This window comes from Streptopelia decaocto (genome assembly GCF_964273445.1).
Source record: "Streptopelia decaocto genome assembly, chromosome: 6".
Classification (NCBI taxonomy): domain Eukaryota; kingdom Metazoa; phylum Chordata; class Aves; order Columbiformes; family Columbidae; genus Streptopelia; species Streptopelia decaocto.
In genome coordinates this window covers 19,109,482-19,131,798 of record NC_138660.1, presented here as the reverse complement: position 1 = coordinate 19,131,798, position 22,317 = coordinate 19,109,482, and the positions used below count along the sequence as shown (strand labels likewise).

The following is a 22,317-nucleotide window of genomic DNA, read 5'->3' as shown; positions in this document are numbered from 1 at the left end:
TCTCATTAAATGGTCACAGCAAGGTTGGAGCCAATGGTTACTGCAAACACCTCTTTAGCTGCTGAGAAGACTGAATTTTTCTCACGTAATCATTCATTTGCACTCACTGGCTTCTAAAATGGATTTTGTAGATTGCTGTTCACCCTCTCTGAGCTGCTTTTGACTTTTTGGAAAATATACAGAACTGATAACAATCCTGACTAATTTTGAGAGCAAAAAGCAGACGTATATTTTAGCTGATTAAATGTTTAACATTAACAACTTACATTACCATCACCAGCAGCTAGAGATGACTAACAAAGAAGAACATGAAATCGCATTACTCTATTCAGCAAACCTTCAGAAAATGCTACTTTTCACAGTCAAAAATAGCAAACCTTACCAGCGCGGATTTCATCAGCTCATTCTGTCAGCAGTAAAAGCTGTTTTCTAGGCCATGGCGCTTTCCATTAATGCAATCTGATTTGCCACTGCATTTTCAGAAAGCTAAGGTGAATGTGTGATACTGAGAGAGGGCAGTTGGTAATCCAGAAATGAAAGTCTAAAACTCCTCATGTAGGGCAAGGTCAAAGAACAGCTGCCTGTGGAAAACCCCACGCAGAGGGACTTGCATATCATGTTCCAGCAGGGTATTCCCAGGAGCTCTATACTAAGGATATTTTAAATAAACAGTAATGTACTTCTCAACAAATGATTTAAAAATGTGGAGATAATGACTTCTCATATGGCTTTATTACTGCTTGCACTTACAAATACGTCACCTGGGTAGTTTTATCTCCCTCATCAGTTGATCTTTAAGAAGTTCTGATTATTAGTCACATTGTTCTGAGTGTTATATCTGTTCCTAGTAACAGAGAGAAGAAAACAAGCCAAAACAAAACATAATGGTATTTTTGAAGCTACAATGTAATGGTTACCTAGGACAAAATCCTGCATGCGTGTTTCTAAGAACAGTGGCACCATACAGAAGTAGTGATGAAAGAGCTGGTGGCAGTTTTTGATAGAGACGGCTATCATTCATAAGCTACCAGCAAACTAAACAAAAATTAACAAGCTCCATAAAGCAATTAAAATCTGAAGTGTAAAGTGGATGTAATGACTCAACAGCCTGATCACTACTCTCATAAAACCAGCCTAATAACGCACAGCCTGAGTCTCCTCACATTGACATCAACATAAATTTAAGTACCAAATTTAAATTCTCATCATTAGTGGAGTTTCACTGTTATAAAAGTTGTAAGGCAGAGAAGCACACACAAGGGCTGTGCACTGAGAAGACTCACAAGGAGATTTGTGCACTGCACTAAATCAGAGAGTGGTTACATTAGGTGTTACTGTGTGGGCCAGAGGCCAGCTATCAGCGGGCTGCTGCACAATCTGCACAATATGCGTTGTTTCTTCAAAATCTAACTATCCAAAGACAATTAAGTGGGCATTGTCACTCTCTTTTAAGAGTCAGAGCACATCCTTTCTGGCAGTGCAAAAAGCCTGGAATTAAGGCCTAAATATTCTCCAGTAGGTTTAGAAAATAAATTAAAAACAAACAAACAAACAAAAAAAAACAATCAACCAACCTCCCCAAACCACAGAAGGGAAGGAAGAGCAAGTAAACTCCCAATGTCTGCATTTTAAACCTGTCTTACTACCGGAAGGACAGCCCTCCCCCTACAAATTGTCATATGTGATTCAGACTCAGAAGATGATTGTCATTCTAGACTTGTACCCAGCTGAAAAGTTTCAAAGATGTTGTAAGACTCAATACAATAAAACAACTGTCCTTGGTCTCCCAGATAACAAGCAAGGCTTTTTTAGTGTTTAAAATAATCAATATGCATTCCATGCATATTTAAAGACATCTTTGTATCGTTTCTTTGTAAAGACGACTTTGGCCCTCACAAAAGCGGCTGTTCATGGTCTTAGGTAATGCAGAGTATATTAATTGGGCAATACCTCACACTTGTTTTGGAATGCTAATTCGGACAGACCCTGGCTCTCACTGCACTGACTGGTCACTTGCTGCCTCTCCAGAGGGGTGGCTGTGAACTGGGAACACAACAGCAGGTTTGCGAGATGAATTTCAAACATACTCGGGTGTCACAGCATGGCTTGGGCAGGGTCCCTGAACCACAAAATCTGATGGGTTGAGATTTAACAACCTAGTTTATCTGCCATGTGTCATTGATAGTTTGGGATCAGTTTTTAACTTTGGATGGAGGAAAAGAGTTCAAAAATTAACTAGATACTCCCTGCCAATATCTGTCACCAAGCCTCTGCTAGGGACGAAGCTGCTATTATTCATTGATTATGCAGCTCATATCAAAGTTAGTCCTCAAACTCATGACATTAAAGAGTCCATGCTAGATGGTAATATGGGACACCACCTGCCTTCAGAAAATGCAAGCAGGATGTTTAAGCAAATGGAACAGCCCATGAATCAGAAACCTCCCCAGCTTGGGTTTTAAGAGAGGAGCTCAAAGCAGCCAAGGATTTGCATGAACGCCACTGCACCCTTTCCTCCGCTCCCCTGGAGGCTGTGCCCTGTGCTAGGCCCGGAGGAGGGCTGGGGGGAAAGCCCAGCCTGGCTCTGGCACCACCCTGCAGTGCAAGCATCTGGAGGAAGCAGAATGTTGCTCAAGGAGCCTGTGGCTCCAGAATTAAATGAGGCATCCTCAAACTTCTTCTGATGTGTTCGCATTGGCACCGGCTTCTCAGGACTATAAAACCTACGGAGGCCACCTGCCTCCCTCCTTCCTCTGGGGGCTGCAGGTGCTGACTCAACGAGGCTGGGGATGCTTCAGGCGAAGCACGGCCTCGTGGGAAGAGGAGGGTTTTTTACAGCACTTCCAAATTCACTTATTAGCAAAGCCTGGTCCATAGAGCCCAGCTCCTTCCCTTCTACATTTTCCAGACCAGGACCAGCATTAGTCAAATACCTTGGTTATCCTTAACAGTTCAAGTACCTCAACTTGCCCAGCTTATTTTGTCCCAGTATAGCAAGCAGCTACATAGAATGGCTTGGAACATCACCTCCCCTCATATATTCACCTTTACCTTGTCTTTTGTCTTTCTCAAAATTAAACTTTGTTAAATCACCACAAAACAAATGCAAAGAACCAGAAAGACACCTCTTTCCTCTAAACAGTTTCCATTGCCAACAATCAAATATTTTTGGTGACATGTTTTTAGGAATTGAGCAATCACATCAGTCTATAAAAGAACACTTCTAGTTTGTGATTATTTACATGCTTCTTTCTTAACATACACAAACAGCTGCACAGGAATTCAGACAGCAGCTCCCACCCAGTGAAGGCTGCTGGGCCATGGGGTCCCTGTGGCCTGGTACTCGCCCAGCAGCTCAGTGACACCACCACCGTGTGGGCGAGGGGCCCGGCACCCACGGCCATGGCACAGGCCCCGGCACCGCCGCTCTCCTGCCACAGCCCTTGTCACCACTCCGTGCTGTTACGGTTGACCCCAGCCCTTATTTCCTGCTACTCCCACCCTGTTGCAATGACATTCCCAGCAAGAGCTTTAAATAACAGCCTGGGGTATGAAGAGTGACTAATTCTTTACATTTCCAGTCATATGCGGTGATCTCCTCACAGGCAACAGCACTGACAAGCCCTTCCTGCAATATTCCATTTAGCAGACCTTTTTTCTGTGGGAAGGTGTTCCTAATCATCTCCCAGGGCAATTAGAAACCCAAATTATTTTTCCCTTTCTCCTCCCAGTCACCCCTGAAGTAAATCCAAGCCAGCTGTGCAGCAGAACATGTGCCCCAGCTGCCCCCAGGAAGGACTAAAGAACCTGGACACATATCTCCAGGGGATGTGAATTCAACTGAACCTGCTGGGATTTGGCTTGATTGCCCTGGAAATGAAAGGCCAGGCAGAAGTGGCTGGAAGAAACTAAACAGATAAGCAAGAAAAACTGACCATCCCAGTGGACAGGGCAGGTGAAGAGATGTCAACATCCTGCCCCTATCAGCGTTCGGTGCTTTTCAGACAGGATTAACTGGACAGGGACCCGGGGAAAAGCCCCTTCACCCCCCTCACATGATAGAGTAGGTCTTAATACCAGGCAAAGCAGCACACGGTAAACTTGCCGTATGTTATTGCACTAGTATTGCAGAATAACACATTCAGACTCTGTGAGAGCATTACAATAGTCTTTATGAGTAAAGAAACTTTAAAATGTTAATACTAAAATCAGTAGGATCTCTCAGGTAAAAAGTACACCTCCAGTTTATTAAAAACTAAACCCCTGTGATTTGCTAGCACTCCCATAATTCAAAGGAATAATCCTTCTCTGCCACTTCACTAAGCTCACGAGTTTACACTAGCAAACAAAATTAGTGTTGTAGGTTGAAGTTACTCTTTGATCTGGTAAATAAATCCATAGCAAATTCAGGTTCAATTACAGTATTGAAATTTACGACATCTACGGTGCTGTAACAAGTTAGTGACAAATGCCAGTTTCATGCAGAAAACACGCATTAACATGCACAAGCTACAGAAAAGAAAAATCAACTGGCTCTATACAGCTTTATCAAAACATACTTTGACAGTTTTGTACAGTCCTTTACATGTATTTGCCAATAGATTTGATTGCAGTTCTGGTTACTACGAACAACCCACTACTACAAAGAAATTCTTAGTTTGGTATACTGAAAAGTAAGATTTGCTTTACTGATACTGGTGTGTGCACTTACATGCATATTCACAAATGCAGCCGTCGTTACTGCCGAAATTTCATTTGCATGCAAAATACCTCTGGTGCAAATTACCAATAACATAAGGGAGCCCATGAAATGTTAAAGACTTCAAAGGATGAGAGAAAAAAATATTTGCATTTTGGGCCTAATCCAAAGCACATTAAAGTCAAGGGGAGTCTTTCCATTGGCCGCAACAGATGTTCTGGCTCAAGGAACTTTTGATGCAAGTTATTGACACAACAGTAGACCAGCAAGACTACAAAATCCACTTTCTGAAGAAACCGAAAGTTAACTTTGCTAAATACTGATTTACTACTTTCAGCCATGGCAGCTGTCTCTCAGCTTCTCCTGGGACAGTCCTTGCTGCTTCTCCTGCTGTCTGCAGCACATCTTTCTGTTCCAATATCCCACATTCATTCCAGTTTTCACAGCTACACAACCTTCTCTCTTGTTGATGGCTTTTACATTCTCACTCTGCACATACTTAACTTTGTAATAGTGTTATTTAATTCCACAAAAGAGATTTATGACATAATTACCTACAAAGGACAATACAAAAACTGCCAAAATATGTTTTGATAGATCACTACCTATAGAGCACACAGACAGCAACTGCTTTCAGTCCTTTGAAAAACTGCCAGTGGTTCTCCTAACAGAAGTAAACTGCTAGCTGCTCTCATCTATTTAAGAATAATCAGCTTAATCAATATTGCTTCGGCAATCTTGGTTCTATTCCATCAGTGTTTTAGTGCAACTTTTCATTTGGCCTAAACATAATGCTGCCTTCTACACCAGGGCAGAAAAAAAACTGTTCACATAAAGGATGGGAAGCACAACGTGGTAAAAGAAAACAAGTGACGGGACTTGCAACAATGCAGGTATCAGGTAGAGAAATAATAGTAAGATTATTTAAATAAGCTTGAATAATTTATTCCTTTTAGAAAGGAACATTTTTCCTGGCATAACCCAAAAAGAAATGAACTAGTGAAAGGAACATTACTCTAGCACGAACATTATTAACAAATGCCATATCTATTCTATATGTGTCACCAGTAAGCAAAATCAAAGCCACTGTAATAGAACAAAAAATATGTACTGGGACGTAGTGTAGATTTTTCTTCATCTCTATACCTCAAAGTCATAAGGACTCCTCATACTTCACGGTAAAAGGTTTTATTTCTTGGTTCCCACAGCTCAGGTAATGATATCGTAACTCAAAGGCGGTGCAAGGCTCGCTATAGTTGTGCCCTCATAAACAATTTTAATATCCCTTCTCTGCATCCCAACAGATATAGGACTCCACCTGAGCAGCCAGTCTCCTCAGTAGGTACTTGTTAATTCAGCTTGTAGGTGAGCACACGTGCTGCACATTAAAACCAACCTGGATGCAAAGAGGTTTCTGTATGCGTGAGGAGGCCATCTTTCAACAAGCTGAGATAAATTTGCCAAATATCTCAGGTTTGTGGGAGGGAATGTGAAATTAAGCCAAAACACAGCACAGACTTACAAAGCAAGGCACACAGCACTGCATCTGCTACAACGATCTACTCTGGGCTTCTTGAAGTGTTAGAGACAGCATGTTGCTTCAGAGCAATGGAAGCGGTACTGCTGCGGAGGGGCAGAGGAGGGACCCAGGCAGAAACAGCATTTTTGCCCATCTTTCCAGGAACAGGCAGAGGTCCCGATGGCTGCCCCACAGCACCTCCACCGTATTGTGTCCTTACTGGGGCTCAGATAAGGAGGGGACACTATGGCCAGTAAAACAAAGCTAGGAACCTCGTGTAGAGCCACAATCCTTTGGAAAAGCCAGGGCCTGTTCAGTGCCACTCTGGCTCTGTGGGGCACTGAAACAAACTGATAGAGGCATCCAAGATACCTGAAGAGGGTTCTGGTCAGCTGAAATAGCTGGTTAGTTAACTGGAGAACTGAAATGCAAGGAGAGAGCTCTAGCAGCCAAGAGACCTCTTGGGGAAAAAATGGTCAGGAGAAAGTGTGCTAAGTGTTTATTTCTAGGTCAGACATCAAGCGCTGCTTTTCAGATGTAAAATGATGGTGATCCCATAGCAACTGTGCAAGAACATTTACCACAAGAGATGAGGCTGGAGACAAGCCCAGTCAGTCTGCTCCCCTGCTCCACAGGAGAATCACCTGTACTTGAGCCATACTACTAGATGTCTAACTAACTTATTCTGAAAATCCTCCAACATGGAGATTCCCCCACATCCCCAGGCAATCTGCCCTGGCACTGCAGATCTCTGTGATTATGATTTTTTTTTTTTTTTCTTCTCCTCAGGTCTAGCCTAACCTTCTCTTTTTGCAATTTAAGCCCATTATTTCCAGCCCTGCTACGAGCTCCATCTTTACAGCCAACTTCTACGCACCTCTGGTTAAAGAAGAAAGGTATCACAGTATGTTTGGGATTGGAAGGGACCTCAAAAGATCATCTAGCCCAATCCCCAAAGGTGATAGACATTTCAAGATAACTTCAACTCTAAGCAAGTCCAAACTTTGAATTCCTTAAAGTGAGCTGGACAGTAATGCTAATGTCTGCAGAATGGATGCCCTAGTCTCTTACGCCTGCACAAGGGCTACAAATCCATCGGTCAAGGTCTGGGCTAGCTAAAAAGACACTGCTTAGTATTTCAGTTATTTTCTTCTGGAATAAGGCCAAAATACTCTAGTTGATGTGAATAGGTAAAACAGGATCCACTACTTTCTGAAAAACCCCTGTGAGGAACAAAATGAAAAGTGCTCTCTTAAAGAAAATTTATTTCCCCTTATCATGTGTACTACTTATTTGTTATCAAAGGTCTGCTTGCAAAATTCATGATGTTGAGCTCAAGGCAATAAACAATTTATTTTGAGAAAACACATACAGACTGAATGAAGATATAGGAATTAAATGCTAATACAGAAAGAAGAGGCAGGTCAAATCAGCACTGGGCTATCTTTGTAGTATGTGTATAAAGCATCAGTAATGCTTACTAAAATTCATTTTATACCTGGGCTCTGGTTCTTCAGAAGATTTTTGCTAACAACAACAAAGTATCTGGAAGAGTACAGGGGATGTTCTCCAAGAACAGCTGTGAGGTCTAATTTTCTATTTCTTTGGCATGACTTGCCCATAGCCTCATCACTGTGGCTGACAATTTCCCTGTACAGAATCAGTCAGGGCAGTGGCACCAGCAAGCTCAAAGTCTCCAGACTGGATAACTCCTGGGAAACATTTAAGAGCCTTTTTCTGATACCTGCCCACACTATGGCAAGGAAGTGGGAGAAGCTTTCATCTTTTTCATCATAAGAATCTCTAGGTAAGTTGCCAGAGTATCACATTTCCATATTCATTTCAAATTGTTTTATAATGGGCAAACTCTGCCCTCTGCTAGACTTTGACAACCCCTACCAACTGTGTCTGAGTGACATAGTTATAATATCTGACCTAATTGCATTTTAAAGCCCAAATAAGGTTCTTACACTCTAAGCTGAGCCAGACAACTTTTTTCTTTGTCCTACCCACTGTTCCCTGTGACACAATAATTCTGACATATTGCAAATTTCTGAAGAGTTATTCCTTCCAACAAGTATCTTCCTTTTTATTTAGCTGGGCTGACAGGCAGTTCACCGTCACTTATGATGGAGTTGCAGAGACAAGTGAACAGCAATTACTCAGCATTTGCTAAAACGAAGGCCTCGCCTTTAATAATTGCACAGTCACATTTCTTTGCACAGGGTCAACCAGAGCTCCGGAAGGCAGACTTGCTGATTGACACAAATATGTTTGTATTTCAAAGGGCAAACTACAAAGTCAAATAAAAGGCAGTGTTTGCACAAGAGTTAACTTAGCCATTTGGCATTCTCAAAGAGCTCAACAATCCCACGGAAAAATGTCTCTCCTTTGCTCTGCTGCAGTGCATTTTTAATTCAAACTTTAATACAGGTGTATGGAGAGGTCAAATTACCATGATCCTCACAGAAGACTAAATGCACAACCACAAGAAAGAGGAGTTAATAGTGACCTTTAAAGAAGCCAAGCAATGTGGTGGGTGGGCAGAGCTCTTTCTCCCCAGCATCCCCCCACAGCGAGCTGGCCGCTGCTAAAAACTTGGTGCAAGGCAGAACTACAGGGCTCCTTGGATTGCATGGAGGGACAAACCAATGTCCAACTGAACAGGAAAGACAGAGAAGAGAAGGCCTCTTTTCTCACAGCTTCATACCTTGATTACAGTTCATCTTTACCCAAAAGGACCAGCTCGGTGCAGTCACTGTCTCAGGTCACACAGGGCTCTCTGGCCTGCACCGCTCTGTTCAGGTGAGGGCAGCTCCTTGCAGTGCTGATCAGACCCACCACGGCACATCTCCAGGCTCCATCAGAGCCAGTGCTGCTCCCTTGCACTGCAGACAGGGTCTCCTCCCCTGTCCCAGAGCCAGCCAGCTGCCCCCCAGCAATGCCACAGCTCCTCTCCCTCTGCGGCTGCCCCACACTCTGCTGCAAGTGACAGTGGGTGGCACACAGGATTTTGTTCTCCTTTCTCTCACAAATTAAAGTGCTCTATCTCTCCTAAAGCTACAAATGGGTGTTTTCACAGTGCCCACAACCCTTTGAGCTCACTTTCCCAAGCTATTGGGTGTGTGCAATTCAAGGTTACAGAGTATATTAATTCTGGGTACATTAAAATCAGGTACTGAGCGCTTGTCTTCAAAGAGTCACAGAGAACTCTAAGGTGAATCAACTAAATGGATAAAGGATCTGCACGAGTAGGTTCAGCCAAAAAAGATGGAAATAGTCTCACAGGTGATTAGCAATTCACCTTAAGTCATACACATTGACTTCACCTCTTTAGTTCATTCCTTTCAACTTTCTTCCCTGCACAGACAGGCCTTTGAACCTCAAACAACATACGCTATCAGCCATGCCTATACATATGCATGTGTACCCAGCACTCACTAAATTGACATGTCCAGCTTCAAGTATTTTAGTCTTGTATAGATTTTTCAGAAGTCATCCAAATTTTGGTCAGCATGACAGAACTGTATCTGGGATTAGCATGGGAGGAGAGTTTCTCATCTGCCATGGGAATGACTTCAGCAACAAATTGCAAAAAAGTTATTTTGTATTAAGTGTAACTATTGCTATTCTGAGATTAAACATTACTGGAAAGTACTCTCATTAACTGCAGAGTCCTTGATTAATGAGCAGGTGGAGTGCATATAGGGACCTGATCCTGATTTCAGCGTCTTATTAGCTTTATCCTGGACATTTCTGATCACCACCAAAATAAATGAGGAAATCCAAGAACTAATTATGAGTGGGCAAAAATGTGTCAACCTAATAACTGTGTTGCAGTACTTCAGAGATTAAGGGGAGGTTGGCAGGTGTGCCAAATGCAAACACCAAAGCCACTGAAAAGAAGCAGCAGAGTTCATCTGTCTTCCAGCATCCCCAGGGCACAAGACCACAGGAAGCCTCCCAAGAAAGTCTCTATTTCAGAATGGCTCCAGTGCAATTTTGACTACTGTAATCACTTAACATTATTGGACAGAAGAGGAGCCTTCAAGGCTCACCCCACTCACAAGAAGGGGCAGAGAGGCACGGACATGGAGCACTGCCCAAAGCCTTGGTCAGAACACTGGAGTCTGGCAACTAGAAAGCCAAGGCCAGCATCAGAGCGTCCCACCCAGAGCTCTGGGAGGGTGCTGCTGTAGGCTTGAAGGCACAGAGGCTGGAGCTGCAGACCATGCACTGGGGAAACCATAACCATCTTCTTCAGTTTGTTGGCAAACACAGTTGTATCTAAGCATCTGTCTGCTTCTATAGTTATCCAGCAGCCACTGCCCCCAAGCATTTCTGCGAAACAGCAGGGACTACCCACACACCCTCTTTTTAATTTGTGTTTACTTGTCTCTTGAAAAAACCCAGAGAAATCATCTACACACACCAGCAAAGTACAAAACTGAATACTCCAGCATCTGAAGATGGGCAACTTGTGCCCTAGGATTGATCTCCTATTTCTCCCTACACTTTCCTTCTAATCCTCTCCATAATTACATGAGCTGCCTGATCTTCCTGAAGCTGTCAATTCCCCCAAAATCATTTTCAAATGGCCATCCTTGAAAGAGCCTGGGCACTGGATCAAGCTGTCTCAGCTTGATAACACCCACACTGCTATTGATGGCTTCCCTGGAACACGGGGTGCAGCTGGTGGGACCCCGAGCGAGGGCTGCCCCGACCCAGCCCCAGAGGAGGGCAGGGAGGGGAAGGTATTGATCCAGTCCTTTTAACATGTTAATTTACCCAGTGGCTGCTTCAGTCATTCCCAGGCTGGACACTTCAAAAGGAAACTGCTTTCAAAGCAGCAATGTCTTTTTCAACTGCAGAGAACACTCAAAATTGGGGGGGGGAAATCAAGCACCAAGTTCACAGAAGCACTGGTTGGTATTCTTCAGCTCCCCAGACAGAAATGTTTGATGTACAGAAAGACAGACCTGTTAATTAATGCTATTAAAATGTGGCCTGGCAAGAATCCTCCAGGATTTAAAATAAGAAAATCCACACCCTTTAAGCAAACACTTTAATGTAAAGATAGCCTGCATAGTATCAAAAAAAAAATCAGCCATAAACTCTTCAAGTGTTCCACTGATTTCCCCAACCATCACTTCTCGGAAGAAAGGTAAAATGTAGTTAAATTTCTGCACCTCAGTTTCTGTAATTCGGCACCAACACTGGAGAACATTTTAGCCTTTCTTAGCACTGATAATAGGGAAAATAAAGCCAGTTGTTCAATCCCTTCAGACCACTGATAATGCACAGTGAAGGCCAGAAAAAATCCTCAATGTGACAGAGGCCCTATTAAAATATTTCAGAAAGCAGCAGTGTTATTGACCAACGCCTTTGCTACCAACATACGGTCTTCGATCACTGGCTAAATACAATGTTAGGAATGGATACAATGACAGGACTTAATTAACAGTCTGTGGAAGTACTGAAATATGTTATATACACAAGATTTGCAGACAGAACAGAAATCAATTGAGTGTTTTGCATCTGTTTGTGGCTCACATCATGTTTCCAGTAAAACCGGAGACGAGCTGTGAAAACCAGGAGTGCTCTCCACGCTAAGGGAGATAATGAGTTGTAGCTCTGACCCACTGCGTTACCCTACTTTCAAAGATTATAGAGCTGAAAACCTGAATTTCCCTTCAAGTACATCTCTGTTTCCAAGGCTGAATCCAGTCGGGGTGAGCAAGTGAGTGCTGAAAGCAGCTGAAGGACAAGCCTTGGCCACCGAGCTCAACCTGCAGCTCCAGACCCAGCGAGTCCAGACCCAGCTGCCCCTGCAGCACCAGCCACCCCTGTGCCAGGAGGGAATTTGGGATGTTGCTGACCCCTAACCCCGGTGCACAGGGGACAAAAACCCCATCAGAAGCCATGGGAGAGCAGGGGGAAGCCGATTGTCAGCCTGGCATTGGCTCTGGAGTAGGCTGCATGAAATTCATTCACAGAAAAAACGCATGAAGAGATAACACCAGAAAATATGAACAAAATGGAACTTGTTTCCTTGCCACTAAATTGTTAGCTTTATGGGACTTCATGCTGAACAGTATGAAAAAAATCCAATCTGCATTGAAGCGCATTAGTCTAACATCCTAATTATTGTTTACATTGCCATTTGCCTTCTATTAAGAATTGAATAATTACCCAGCAATCCATAGTTTAAAAATACAAGCAAACAGGATTATCTGGGTAATTAAGACATCGTACTGCAGCTTTGTACTGTGGCTGCACAAAGTATTCAGAAACACAAGCAGAAGCAATAGTTACCGATTGCCTTAATTCAAACAATGTTTCGAGGAGTTCCAGTGCAGAGGGTGGGGAAACTCCTTAGAGAAAGGTGACCAATGCCTTCTGACCAGTGTAAGGGGTCCTTGCAGCTAGGACACCAGACCAAGTCTTCACTCTGGTCTCATCTCAATGGCAGACATGCTGTGCGCTTCTGGGAAAGTCACCTGGTCTTCCTCCCTCCATCCTCAGCTGCTGCAGCACCAGGGCATCCTTCCTCCTCTTCCTCCTCCTGCCCAAACCACAGCCTCTGCAGTCTGTGCTGTGCTGCACCAGGACCCCAGGAAACATAAGGCCTGCTTCTGAGTACATGTCTTTCAGTGGGCTTGTATAGATGAATAAAAACACACCACAAAACAACCCCTAAAAAAGTAGACCAGCAAACGGAGTTCTCTCTAGACATGACTAAATGAGCCAGAAAAAAATACCAGCTTTACAGTATAGCTTTTTTTTTTTTTAAAACCTTAATAGCCCATCCATATTGTACTTTAAACAGCATGACCTCCCCTTCTGGGTGGCTATTAGGACAAATGCAAAGTTTTTGCACGTTCCTTTGTTGTTTTAAAGAGCCTTTCCTCCATTTAATTATGCCACCAGGTTTCACACTGCGCAGTTTACTACCCCTGTGAAATTACCTTCAAGTTAAACACTAATTGGACATCCAACAAAAACGAAAACCCCCCACAACCTTGTTTTTCCTTCTGGTTTCTTATAGGATGTAGCCCCAACACAATCAAGGTCCTAATTTCATACCACTGACTTATAAAGACACAAAATGAAAAGCAGTACTTTAAAGAAAGACAGTACATTCATGCAGCATGTGTTCTAACTTATATCAATAAACCTTTCAACAAATCCATTCTGAACAAGCCTGTGTTTTGGGAGCATTTAATGAGCCTCAGCTTTATTTCAAGCTAAAGGCAGTTTTAAGTAAAGAAAAGTTAAAAAGAAAGCCATTAAAACCCAAAATAAAATATGGGTTCTTGTGCAATCACAAGGCTTGAGAAAGCAGCACTTTTCTCACAGATTATTTTATTTCAATAAATAATGACAGCAGCTCATTTGTGCGTGTTTACTCAAGTGCTACCAGCCCCTTTTTCCCTTTGCACCAAGCTACAACCCTTGGCCAAGCCCATTTCTGCAGCCAGGCTGGCCAAGCGCCTGGCACTGCACCGGGGCTGAGCAGGTCCTTGACTCAACACATAGAAATGTCATCAAATAGAGCACTTCTTCATGCACGTGTGCACACTCTCAGAGCATGGGGGGATCCTACCGCCTGAACATGGTATTCCCCTAGGTGAGGGTGTAGCTACAGAAGGGCTTTGTGGTCACCGGTGAACATCTAGAGATGACACCCAAGAGCCTGCAGCCCCAGCAGGCATGAGAAGCAGCACTGCCCACACCACCAGCCCTGATCTGCCACCAGGGCCAGGGTTTGGAGCACAGCGCTTTCCCACACACCCCCTTGAATCAAGCAAGTGGGCTGAGGAGATTGGGGAAAGAGTGACAATCAGTCATAGTCAGGAGGAGACCTTGAGACACAAGGAGCACACTGTGCAAATATTACACTATCTCTTAAACAAAGAGATCAAAAAAAATAAAAACAGAATCCATTTGCATAAAATCCGAATCTTTGAGCTCTGCATAAGCAGAAGGAGATTTTGGCTGGCGTTTCCAAAGGAAGCTCTTATCTTCTTTGTGAAATGGGGAAATGGGTGTGCTACTTTGCATGAGGGTGTATACAAAAAATGTAAATGAGGAGTTTGCTGCATGCAAAAGGCAAAGCGGCCGACAGCTGCCAATCCTCATTCACAGGGAGAGCTTCCTTAGGCTCCAGCAGGAGGAAAGAGAAGAGAACCAACATGTTGCTTCCCAGGGAGGAGAAGCAGGCTCTGAATATTCATAAAATGGCCATTTAGTCATGGGAGTGTTAATTGTCTCAGATTCACAAAACTGTGTGACCTCACCTGCTCCCCACAACATATCAAAAGGATGTGGCATAAAGAATGAAACCAGATAAGATATTTATCTCACAAGTTTGGGGGGGCTTTTTGACGCAGTCTAAAAGGACTGAAGTGTACTGCTGAGCATTTCTTTAATCACTTCTCACAAGCACAATAAGGACCAAGCTCAGTGGAGCATATTATTAGATAATAACCTTTACCCAGCCAAGATGTAAATACTGAAGTCATCTCACACAAGATCACTTGTCTGGAGAGTTTTGGTTTGTAATTAAAAAAAAAAAAAAAAAAGAAAAGCAAAACACCAGACACCACACAACACAGAGGATGGTCTATATGCCCCAAAAAAAGACTACCCAGACCTGCCATGAAATTCATACCACCACAACAGATCATCTGGCTTTGATTCTGAGGACTGTGCTTTTTACTAGTAACATGCAGAATAAGGACCAGCTATTGCTCCCCTGTGTACCAGCATGAGTTTTGTCAGGAATGCAGAAGGAAGCAATCCCAGTTTTTCTCCAAGGGATACATGAAAGGACAACTGCTTGACAACTGTAGCTTGACTTCCAAGGGGGACAGGGAGGAAGAAAGCAATACAAAGCCTGCAATGACATTTAAATGGAGATTTTGAAATGCACCATGTGGTACAAAAATCACAGAAGGAACAACCCTTGGAAGATCTATTGAGCTACATGAGAAGGTAACATAACAAAATCACTCCTTCAGCAGAGAACCAACTAAATTCCATTCAGACAGACTGTGTTACGGTATCTCTTCCATGCCCCTCCTGGTAGCTTCCATCTTCTCAGCTCCTTTTAAACATAACATGTTGAGTCTGTGCATTTTTTTCCCCCTGCCAAAAATAATCAACTCGAAAAAAATCCTTCTGAAGTTTCAAGTCTGTGCAGTCTTAGTCACCCTTTTGATTACCCTTTTCTGCAGCCAGACTGTTCACCAGTGTTATTCTGACAAAAACAAAGTTGTCTGTGACTAAAAAGGGAAAGTACACACATTACTTCACTTCCCCACCCTTATAAAACCCACCATCCAAAAAGTCTTATCACAGAAAAAAATATATAATTAGACTGTACTCTTCTGATATAAACTGAACTGCTGCTCTCAGTGATCACAGCCACTCTTCAAAGCCTCCAAGATAAAAATAATCTTATCATTCAAATTATTACTTCTTAGGGATGCTCTTATCAAAGTTCGAAGGAAAATGCTAAAAACAGCCCTGATACAAAACCAGGACTGAGCTATATTTTAAATGACACTGGATTTTCTGCCAATTGGCCAATTCACAACTCAAAAATGCAAGTGTAGATGAAGACAAAGCTGTTGGCTCTCATAACCTTAACAATATCACAGTAAGAATCTCAACTGTCTCACATATTTATACTAAATGGCAGGTCTAAAATTGAGATTTGTAATTTCACAGCATCAAAATCATCACAGATGGCTACAGTCTACTGCTTCTTTAATCTGTCTTTTCTCCCTTCCTTCTTGTTTCCCCCCCTCCTGCTTTGAGTTAAAAAGATATGCATTTTATCATAAGGAAATCTAACTATATCCAAACCACATTTTATTAATGTGTAACAAAACAATTTACATAACAATGATGCATACAAGTGAAGTTTAAAATTACTTTCTGTCTCAACTTTGCCCTAAAGCACTAATTACCTTAGCCTTGAGATGTGCCACTAGTTGGGATAGTCATGTTCCATCAACAATATTCCACATTTATGCTTTCATAAACAGATACCCATTAACACAGGAACTTTAGAGATGCAAAACAGTAATAAGGAAAAAAAAAAACCACACAAAGATTAAACACACAGCAAGTTGGGGTTTTTTAGCATCACGTTCGCAGCTACAAATTCAGCTGTAAGAAAAGAATCAGTGCTCACCTAATATTTCTACTGATCAGGACCAATTTTGCAGAACCACTTCTGTGACACATCTGAGAAGCTTCCCAAATAAATGTGGATTAAATACTTTACTCCTTTCCCTTCCTGCCCTGTGTATATACACACACACGGATATTCAGCAAGACAATTATTGTCAATAAAGTCAGCTGGAAAAAATAATAGCAGTCATAGGAAGGAAAGTTTTTTGGTCATCCATTCAAACCTCTCCATACCACTGACACAATTTTTTAGCAATCCTGTTCAAGGTCAGAGAGTCATTAACTCCCACTACAGGAACCACTTTCAACGTGAAGTGGCTTCCCATTATGCTTCCCACACACAAACCAGAAATAAGGCAAAGACAGTTCAAGGAAAATGTATTCTTTAAAAATCAGAAGGTTGAGTGAACTTGAAGCAGCCAAGCACCAGTTGGTCCACCCCAGCACTGGCAGCAGAGGACATGTCCCAGGACAGGGAGCTCCAATGTTTCCCATGGATCTCCCAACAAGTGCAAAGCCCCAACCCACTGGCCTAAACTATTTCTGCCCACCGAGCTTTTGTCAAACATTTAAGATCTTAATCAATCCTAACTCTGACCCCAGGATCACAGGGGAAGATGGATGAGGAAACAGACAACCTCTGACCTTTCCTTGTATTTGTCCTGCCACAGCCAACCTATTGAAAATCAATTGAGGTGGAACCTGCTGACCAGCTCCAGTCCCAGCCTGGTACCCTTTTATAGCCTTTCCCAAACTCAAAGTCTCTTCCTCCGCCCCCAATCCTCTGTACCAAAACTGCAGGAATCCTCCTCCCCTCCAAAAACCTGTCAGAGCAGAACATTTGCTGAACTATGAAGTTAAGTGGGGTATGAAAAGGGGAAGCCTCATTCAGTGGTGTTAAAGGCCAAACTGCTTTAATGGCCTCGCTGGAAACCAGAGAGCAAGCTGCATAGTTCTGGTAAACTTCATGAATTCATGAAGAGGAGCTTCCCAGTAAACTGTTCTGGCTGGAGAATGGCAAATGCGAGAAAAGGAAACCACAAATAACCTCTGATGAAATGGGTTTAGCGCTTTCAAATTATGTGCTGGCTCGAATCCTCTCAAAATGACTAGTACAGGCCAACTTCACTGTTGAGAGCCCAAGAGACAGAACATTTCTATGTCCTTTGTCAATATGGCATTGCCTGATCTTCCTTTACTTGGGAAACAGAGAATTGGGTTTCCCAAGCACAATCTTCCCCAGCTGCAGCTGAGAGACAGCAGATAAGCCAAAATCTAGCCCCAAGGTCTAGTCCAACACCACAAAAAAATTAAAAGCAGCAGCATCCCACTATCACCACTGCCCACAAGTAAAACCTCAAGAGATTTCCCTTGAACAACACAGGATTTGTCAGGCAATGAGCTCATCTCGTCTGGGCCACTGACACCGAAAAATGGTCAATTGGAGTGACCCAGTACTGACCTAATAGGCCTTTAGGAGAAGGCCAAATAATCTCCATGCAACAAACCACAATGCTTTTTCCCCTCATTTACTTCCTCCTGTCACAAACCAAGCTGTAAAGGCATCAAGAAGCTTTGCCTAGACATTAACCACCTATTTGAAAGTAGCAGCACCTCCCCAGCAGCACCCAATCAGTGCCACAGCCACAGATTCACATGTTTAACAACACACAGGTTTTCAAGTTTCCATCACACAAGATTAAAAAAAAAAAGAGTAATTTACCCCAGACAGGATGCCCTGTCATCATGTTGCTCTCCTTTCAGTTCTCTCTAAAGCCCATGTTAATTTTGTTGCTGATATGGCACACTCAGGCTTTTTCCATATAGCAAAAACACTAAAAATGAAGACTGAAGTTTATATTCAGTGCTTACCCCCACCAAAGCTTAATTTCAAAGCATAATAATGAACTCCATATTAACTGTAAATTATCATTTTAAAGAAACCAAGTAGGGCATTCAAAAGACGCTGTTCTCTTAGGAGTCTACCACAAAAGCAGCTACTTGCTCTGCTATCTTAGTCTCAATATGAAAAAAATGACCTAGGGAAAAAAACAACAAGAAGATGTGAAGCAAAGTCATCTGGCTCCAAAGAACCTTTTCCAAAAACAAGAGTCCAAACCCACTAAGGAATTGAGCACCTTCAGTTGAGCACCCAGCAAAATCAAGCCCACTGACCTGTGCAAGAAGCCATTCAAGTTTGATCTTAATTTATGCTTACATGAGCAAGAGTTTAAAAGCTAAGGCTAAAGATATTTTATTTATAAACTCCGTTCCTTCCCTAACCTTTTACTATTTCTTTTTCCAGAAATGGGAGGTGAAAAGAACATAGGTTTTGAAGGTTTTTCTCTTTTTAGGATAATCTGTCTTTTATATAAAACTTTAATCCCCAATTCCGCAGCACACAGGATGGTGTGTGTGTGGGAGGGTGGGGTGGAGACTTTTAGCATTTCTAAGAGTATCCTAGCACCTCTATTATTAAGCTAACAATAGAGACCCTCTGAGAAATTAAAATATTTAACAAAGGCAGCAGTGTCAAATATCAAAGGGTTATTTAGTGGTAAAAATTTGCAACAAGTAAAACACCAGAGACTTCCCCTTTCCAAAGAGGGAAAGTAACCCAGCTAAAAATCCTGTTTCCTCTCCCCCGACTGGTTCTTACCCCACTGCATTATCCAAGGCAGAGTTTGCCAGAATTTCCTGTGCTTAACAAATTTCACTTCCGATAAAACTTCATAAAGATTTTTCTCTTTAAACAATGGTAGCTCGACTGCACTGTTTTGCAGTCATTCATATTTTGGTGACAATCGTGAGCCAATTCAAATCTAGGCATCTGCTAGAAAACGCATTTCACCTTCTGCCTGTTACAGCAGCATCATTTGTTTTGCATTATATAATTCTTAGCCTTGCCACCTGGAGCTATTCGACTTCTTCATTAAACCCCTCTGTCCCACCACATCCCACAGGGGATGCTAATTACTGGCTTTACTCCATTCACTCTCATCTCCAATTCAATTATGCATTCAACTAAGCCCTAATGAAGAGGACAATATGGCTCATCCTACCTTGGCATTCACCATTACGTTCTTCATAGCCAGCATTGCACAGACAGTTGCCAATGGGCACCAGCCATTCGCCATCTGCCCCACAGTACATTTTTGGCACATCCTTCTCTTCCGAGTTGTTGACACAGGAGCCACGAACCTCCACCAGAGAGGATGTATCAGCCCCGGTAATGGTGTCTGGAAACTGTGCCAGGTTTCGGACTGTCAAGGGGCACTTCTTATAGAAGACCCGAACAGACACCAAAGCAATGCAGGCACCGACGTCCTGAAACGCCAAGTAAAACCCTTTCTTGCTGAGTGGTCCCACATCCCGTATCTCTGTATTCAGCTTCATGATCCTGTCACCAATGTCCACCTGGGTGAAGCTCTCATCAGCAGCAATGGTGTCAATCTTGGCAAACTGGCTCTCTCGTATAAAACGCTCCTTATCATTGTTTGATTCATAGTAATAAAGGTTGAAAGTCTCTTTGCAAGTTCCCATGACACCTGGCAGGCTGTTGCAGTCTCTTAGTGTGAACTTGATTTCAATATATACCCTCTGAGCCCCCTCACGGGGAATCCAATCAGTTCGTAACCAATTATTCTGACTGGGCTCCATCACATTGCAGACTTGATAGGTGCGGATCGGAGTGTTCTTCTCATCCATAATGCTTACTTCCTCCCACTGTGAAGAGGGGAAGGGGAAGAAAAACACATCAGTCTTAAAAGGAACAACAAAGCTTACCAGCAAACATAATCTGAACTTCCACTACTAACATGGAGACTGTATTTTTTCCATGGAAATTATAGGTGAGAAAACATCATCAGTTCACCAGCAACACTGCCAGAATTTTGCTATCCAAACAAAACTTCTCATTAGTGGGAAGGTGGGAAAAGGAATATTACACATCTTGTCCCAGAGGAAATGTCAGGAAATAGCTAAATTCATATTCTCGAAAACCCCAAAAGGTTGGCAGAGAGGGTAAGTGCTGAAAGATCAGGGTAGTGGCATGCTTCAAAACTCTTACACTCTTCATATGAGGTTCAAGCAACTTCAGAAGTGCCAAACTAACAGTCAACATAATTATGAAATAGCAACAATACCTGCAATCCAAGGAAAGTGTGGAAAAGAGATTTGGCCCTAATTCAGTAGTTCAGCATGATGAACTTATAAAAGGAAAGCAATCATAACCAACAGTTTAAAAAAAAAAAAAATGTTTTAAAGATTATCCTATCCTACCCTCCTGGTAGGGAGAGAGGGGGATGTAGGGGTGTTAGGGTAAGACATCTTTCCGGCAAAAACCTCATAGCACTTCAGTGCCAGAAAAATCCTTCTTAAAAAAAAATATATAATAGATTAGATAATTATATACTGTCTGGGTTTGCAGGTGATACAATGAAGCATATAAAATTACCCTTGGAAAATAGTCGTAACTTTAAAGAAACTTCCCAGAAGTGCTTTTCAGAACTACTGAAGCTGTGGCTTTGATAAACAGAAGCCTTCTTAACATTAAGGGGCTTCTTGCATAATATCCAGCATTCTTCTCAAGGATTGCTCTTATGCAAGTGATTTTCTTAAGATTCCAGCTTAGCTGAATCCGTTTATAGAATGACAGTAGTTAGCGCCATGAGTCACTAGGAGCAGAAAGAATAATATTTTATTTGCTGCCTAGAGATAACTGCAAATTAAAATGAAGGAGAAGGGGGAAATCAATAGTCAGCACGTCACTCCTTTTCACAGAAAAGGAAAAAATAAATCTTAAGTCATCTATCAATGTAAAGTGTAACACAGTGTTATTAAGAGGACAGAGTTGTTTTAATTTACAGCTGCTACAGAGCTAGTTTACTGTTACAATACTGTCTTTATGATCCATCACTTTCCATTCTGCTTATCTTCAGACTGTCTACGCTACCTATATTGTGTGTGGTACAAGAGAAAGGAAGAAGCAGAGGGAAATAATACTTGTTGATGGGATTTCCTCTAGTACGTTTATACAATGGAAGATGCTGCTAGAGGATTCAATAACGAGACGGCTGAGGTCAACGGACAGACTGCAGCTGAATTCAGCAAGTTTCGGATCAAGTTCTCAACATGTCCCCGTCTCCTGACAAACAGGCAAATAAATAAAGCTGGGTTTCTTGTTTTATAAACACACATACACAAACTTCAGTGCATCGTACTGCCAGAGCTGAAATTAACTACAGCCCCAAGTTTCCAGCCACTGTAAACTATTTGTAACGCTAAGTACGTGGTCAAAGCTGCAACTTTTTGCTTTCAACCTTAAAGTAACTTTCAGAATTCAACTCTTCCCACAGTTTAATGATGCAGAGTAAAACATTCTGAGCACAAAACTTGCTTTTCAACTGTGAAATGCAAGAGTAAATCATTAATTACATTTATAATGCAATTCATTAATTCTGCCAGGGCTACCATATATTTGATTACTGCTAGTCACTGCTAAATGCCTATGTTTATCTCCAGCCCTCCTTACCCACACAACTCTCCCACCTCAGGAACTGCATAGCATAGCTCTAGAAAAATACTTTTTGTAATAGACAGTAAGGTGTTCACAGTTAAAGAAAAACTAGCACTGAAGAACAGAATCTCCCCAGGAAGATGAAGAAGGAGTTCATTTCTGCTGCTTGAAATAAAACTGCAGCACATGAAGTTAAAATAAATGCTTTCCAAGCACTGTATCTCAGAGATAGACCATGTACTCTTAAATTTTTCACTACTGGCTTAAAAATAGAACACACATATGTAGGTTTAGTGAATTAAGTCACGTCCACAATAAGAGCACACATTTCCTTCTCAAGCTTGCATAGTGCTTTCAGAGAAAACATGGGGGAAAAGA

The 22,317-nt window shown here is 42.3% G+C and overlaps 1 protein-coding gene across 1 annotated transcript in view; it reads right to left on the bottom strand.

Moving 5' to 3' along the window:
• EPHA4 (EPH receptor A4) overlaps positions 1–22,317 on the bottom strand; it is a 103,196-nt gene that overhangs the window by 78,115 nt on the left and 2,764 nt on the right. Inside the window, exon 3 of the mRNA XM_082056596.1 lies at positions 19,484–20,147. Coding sequence (XP_081912722.1) covers positions 19,484–20,147 — 664 coding nt within the window. The remainder of the gene's footprint in view (positions 1–19,483; positions 20,148–22,317) is intronic.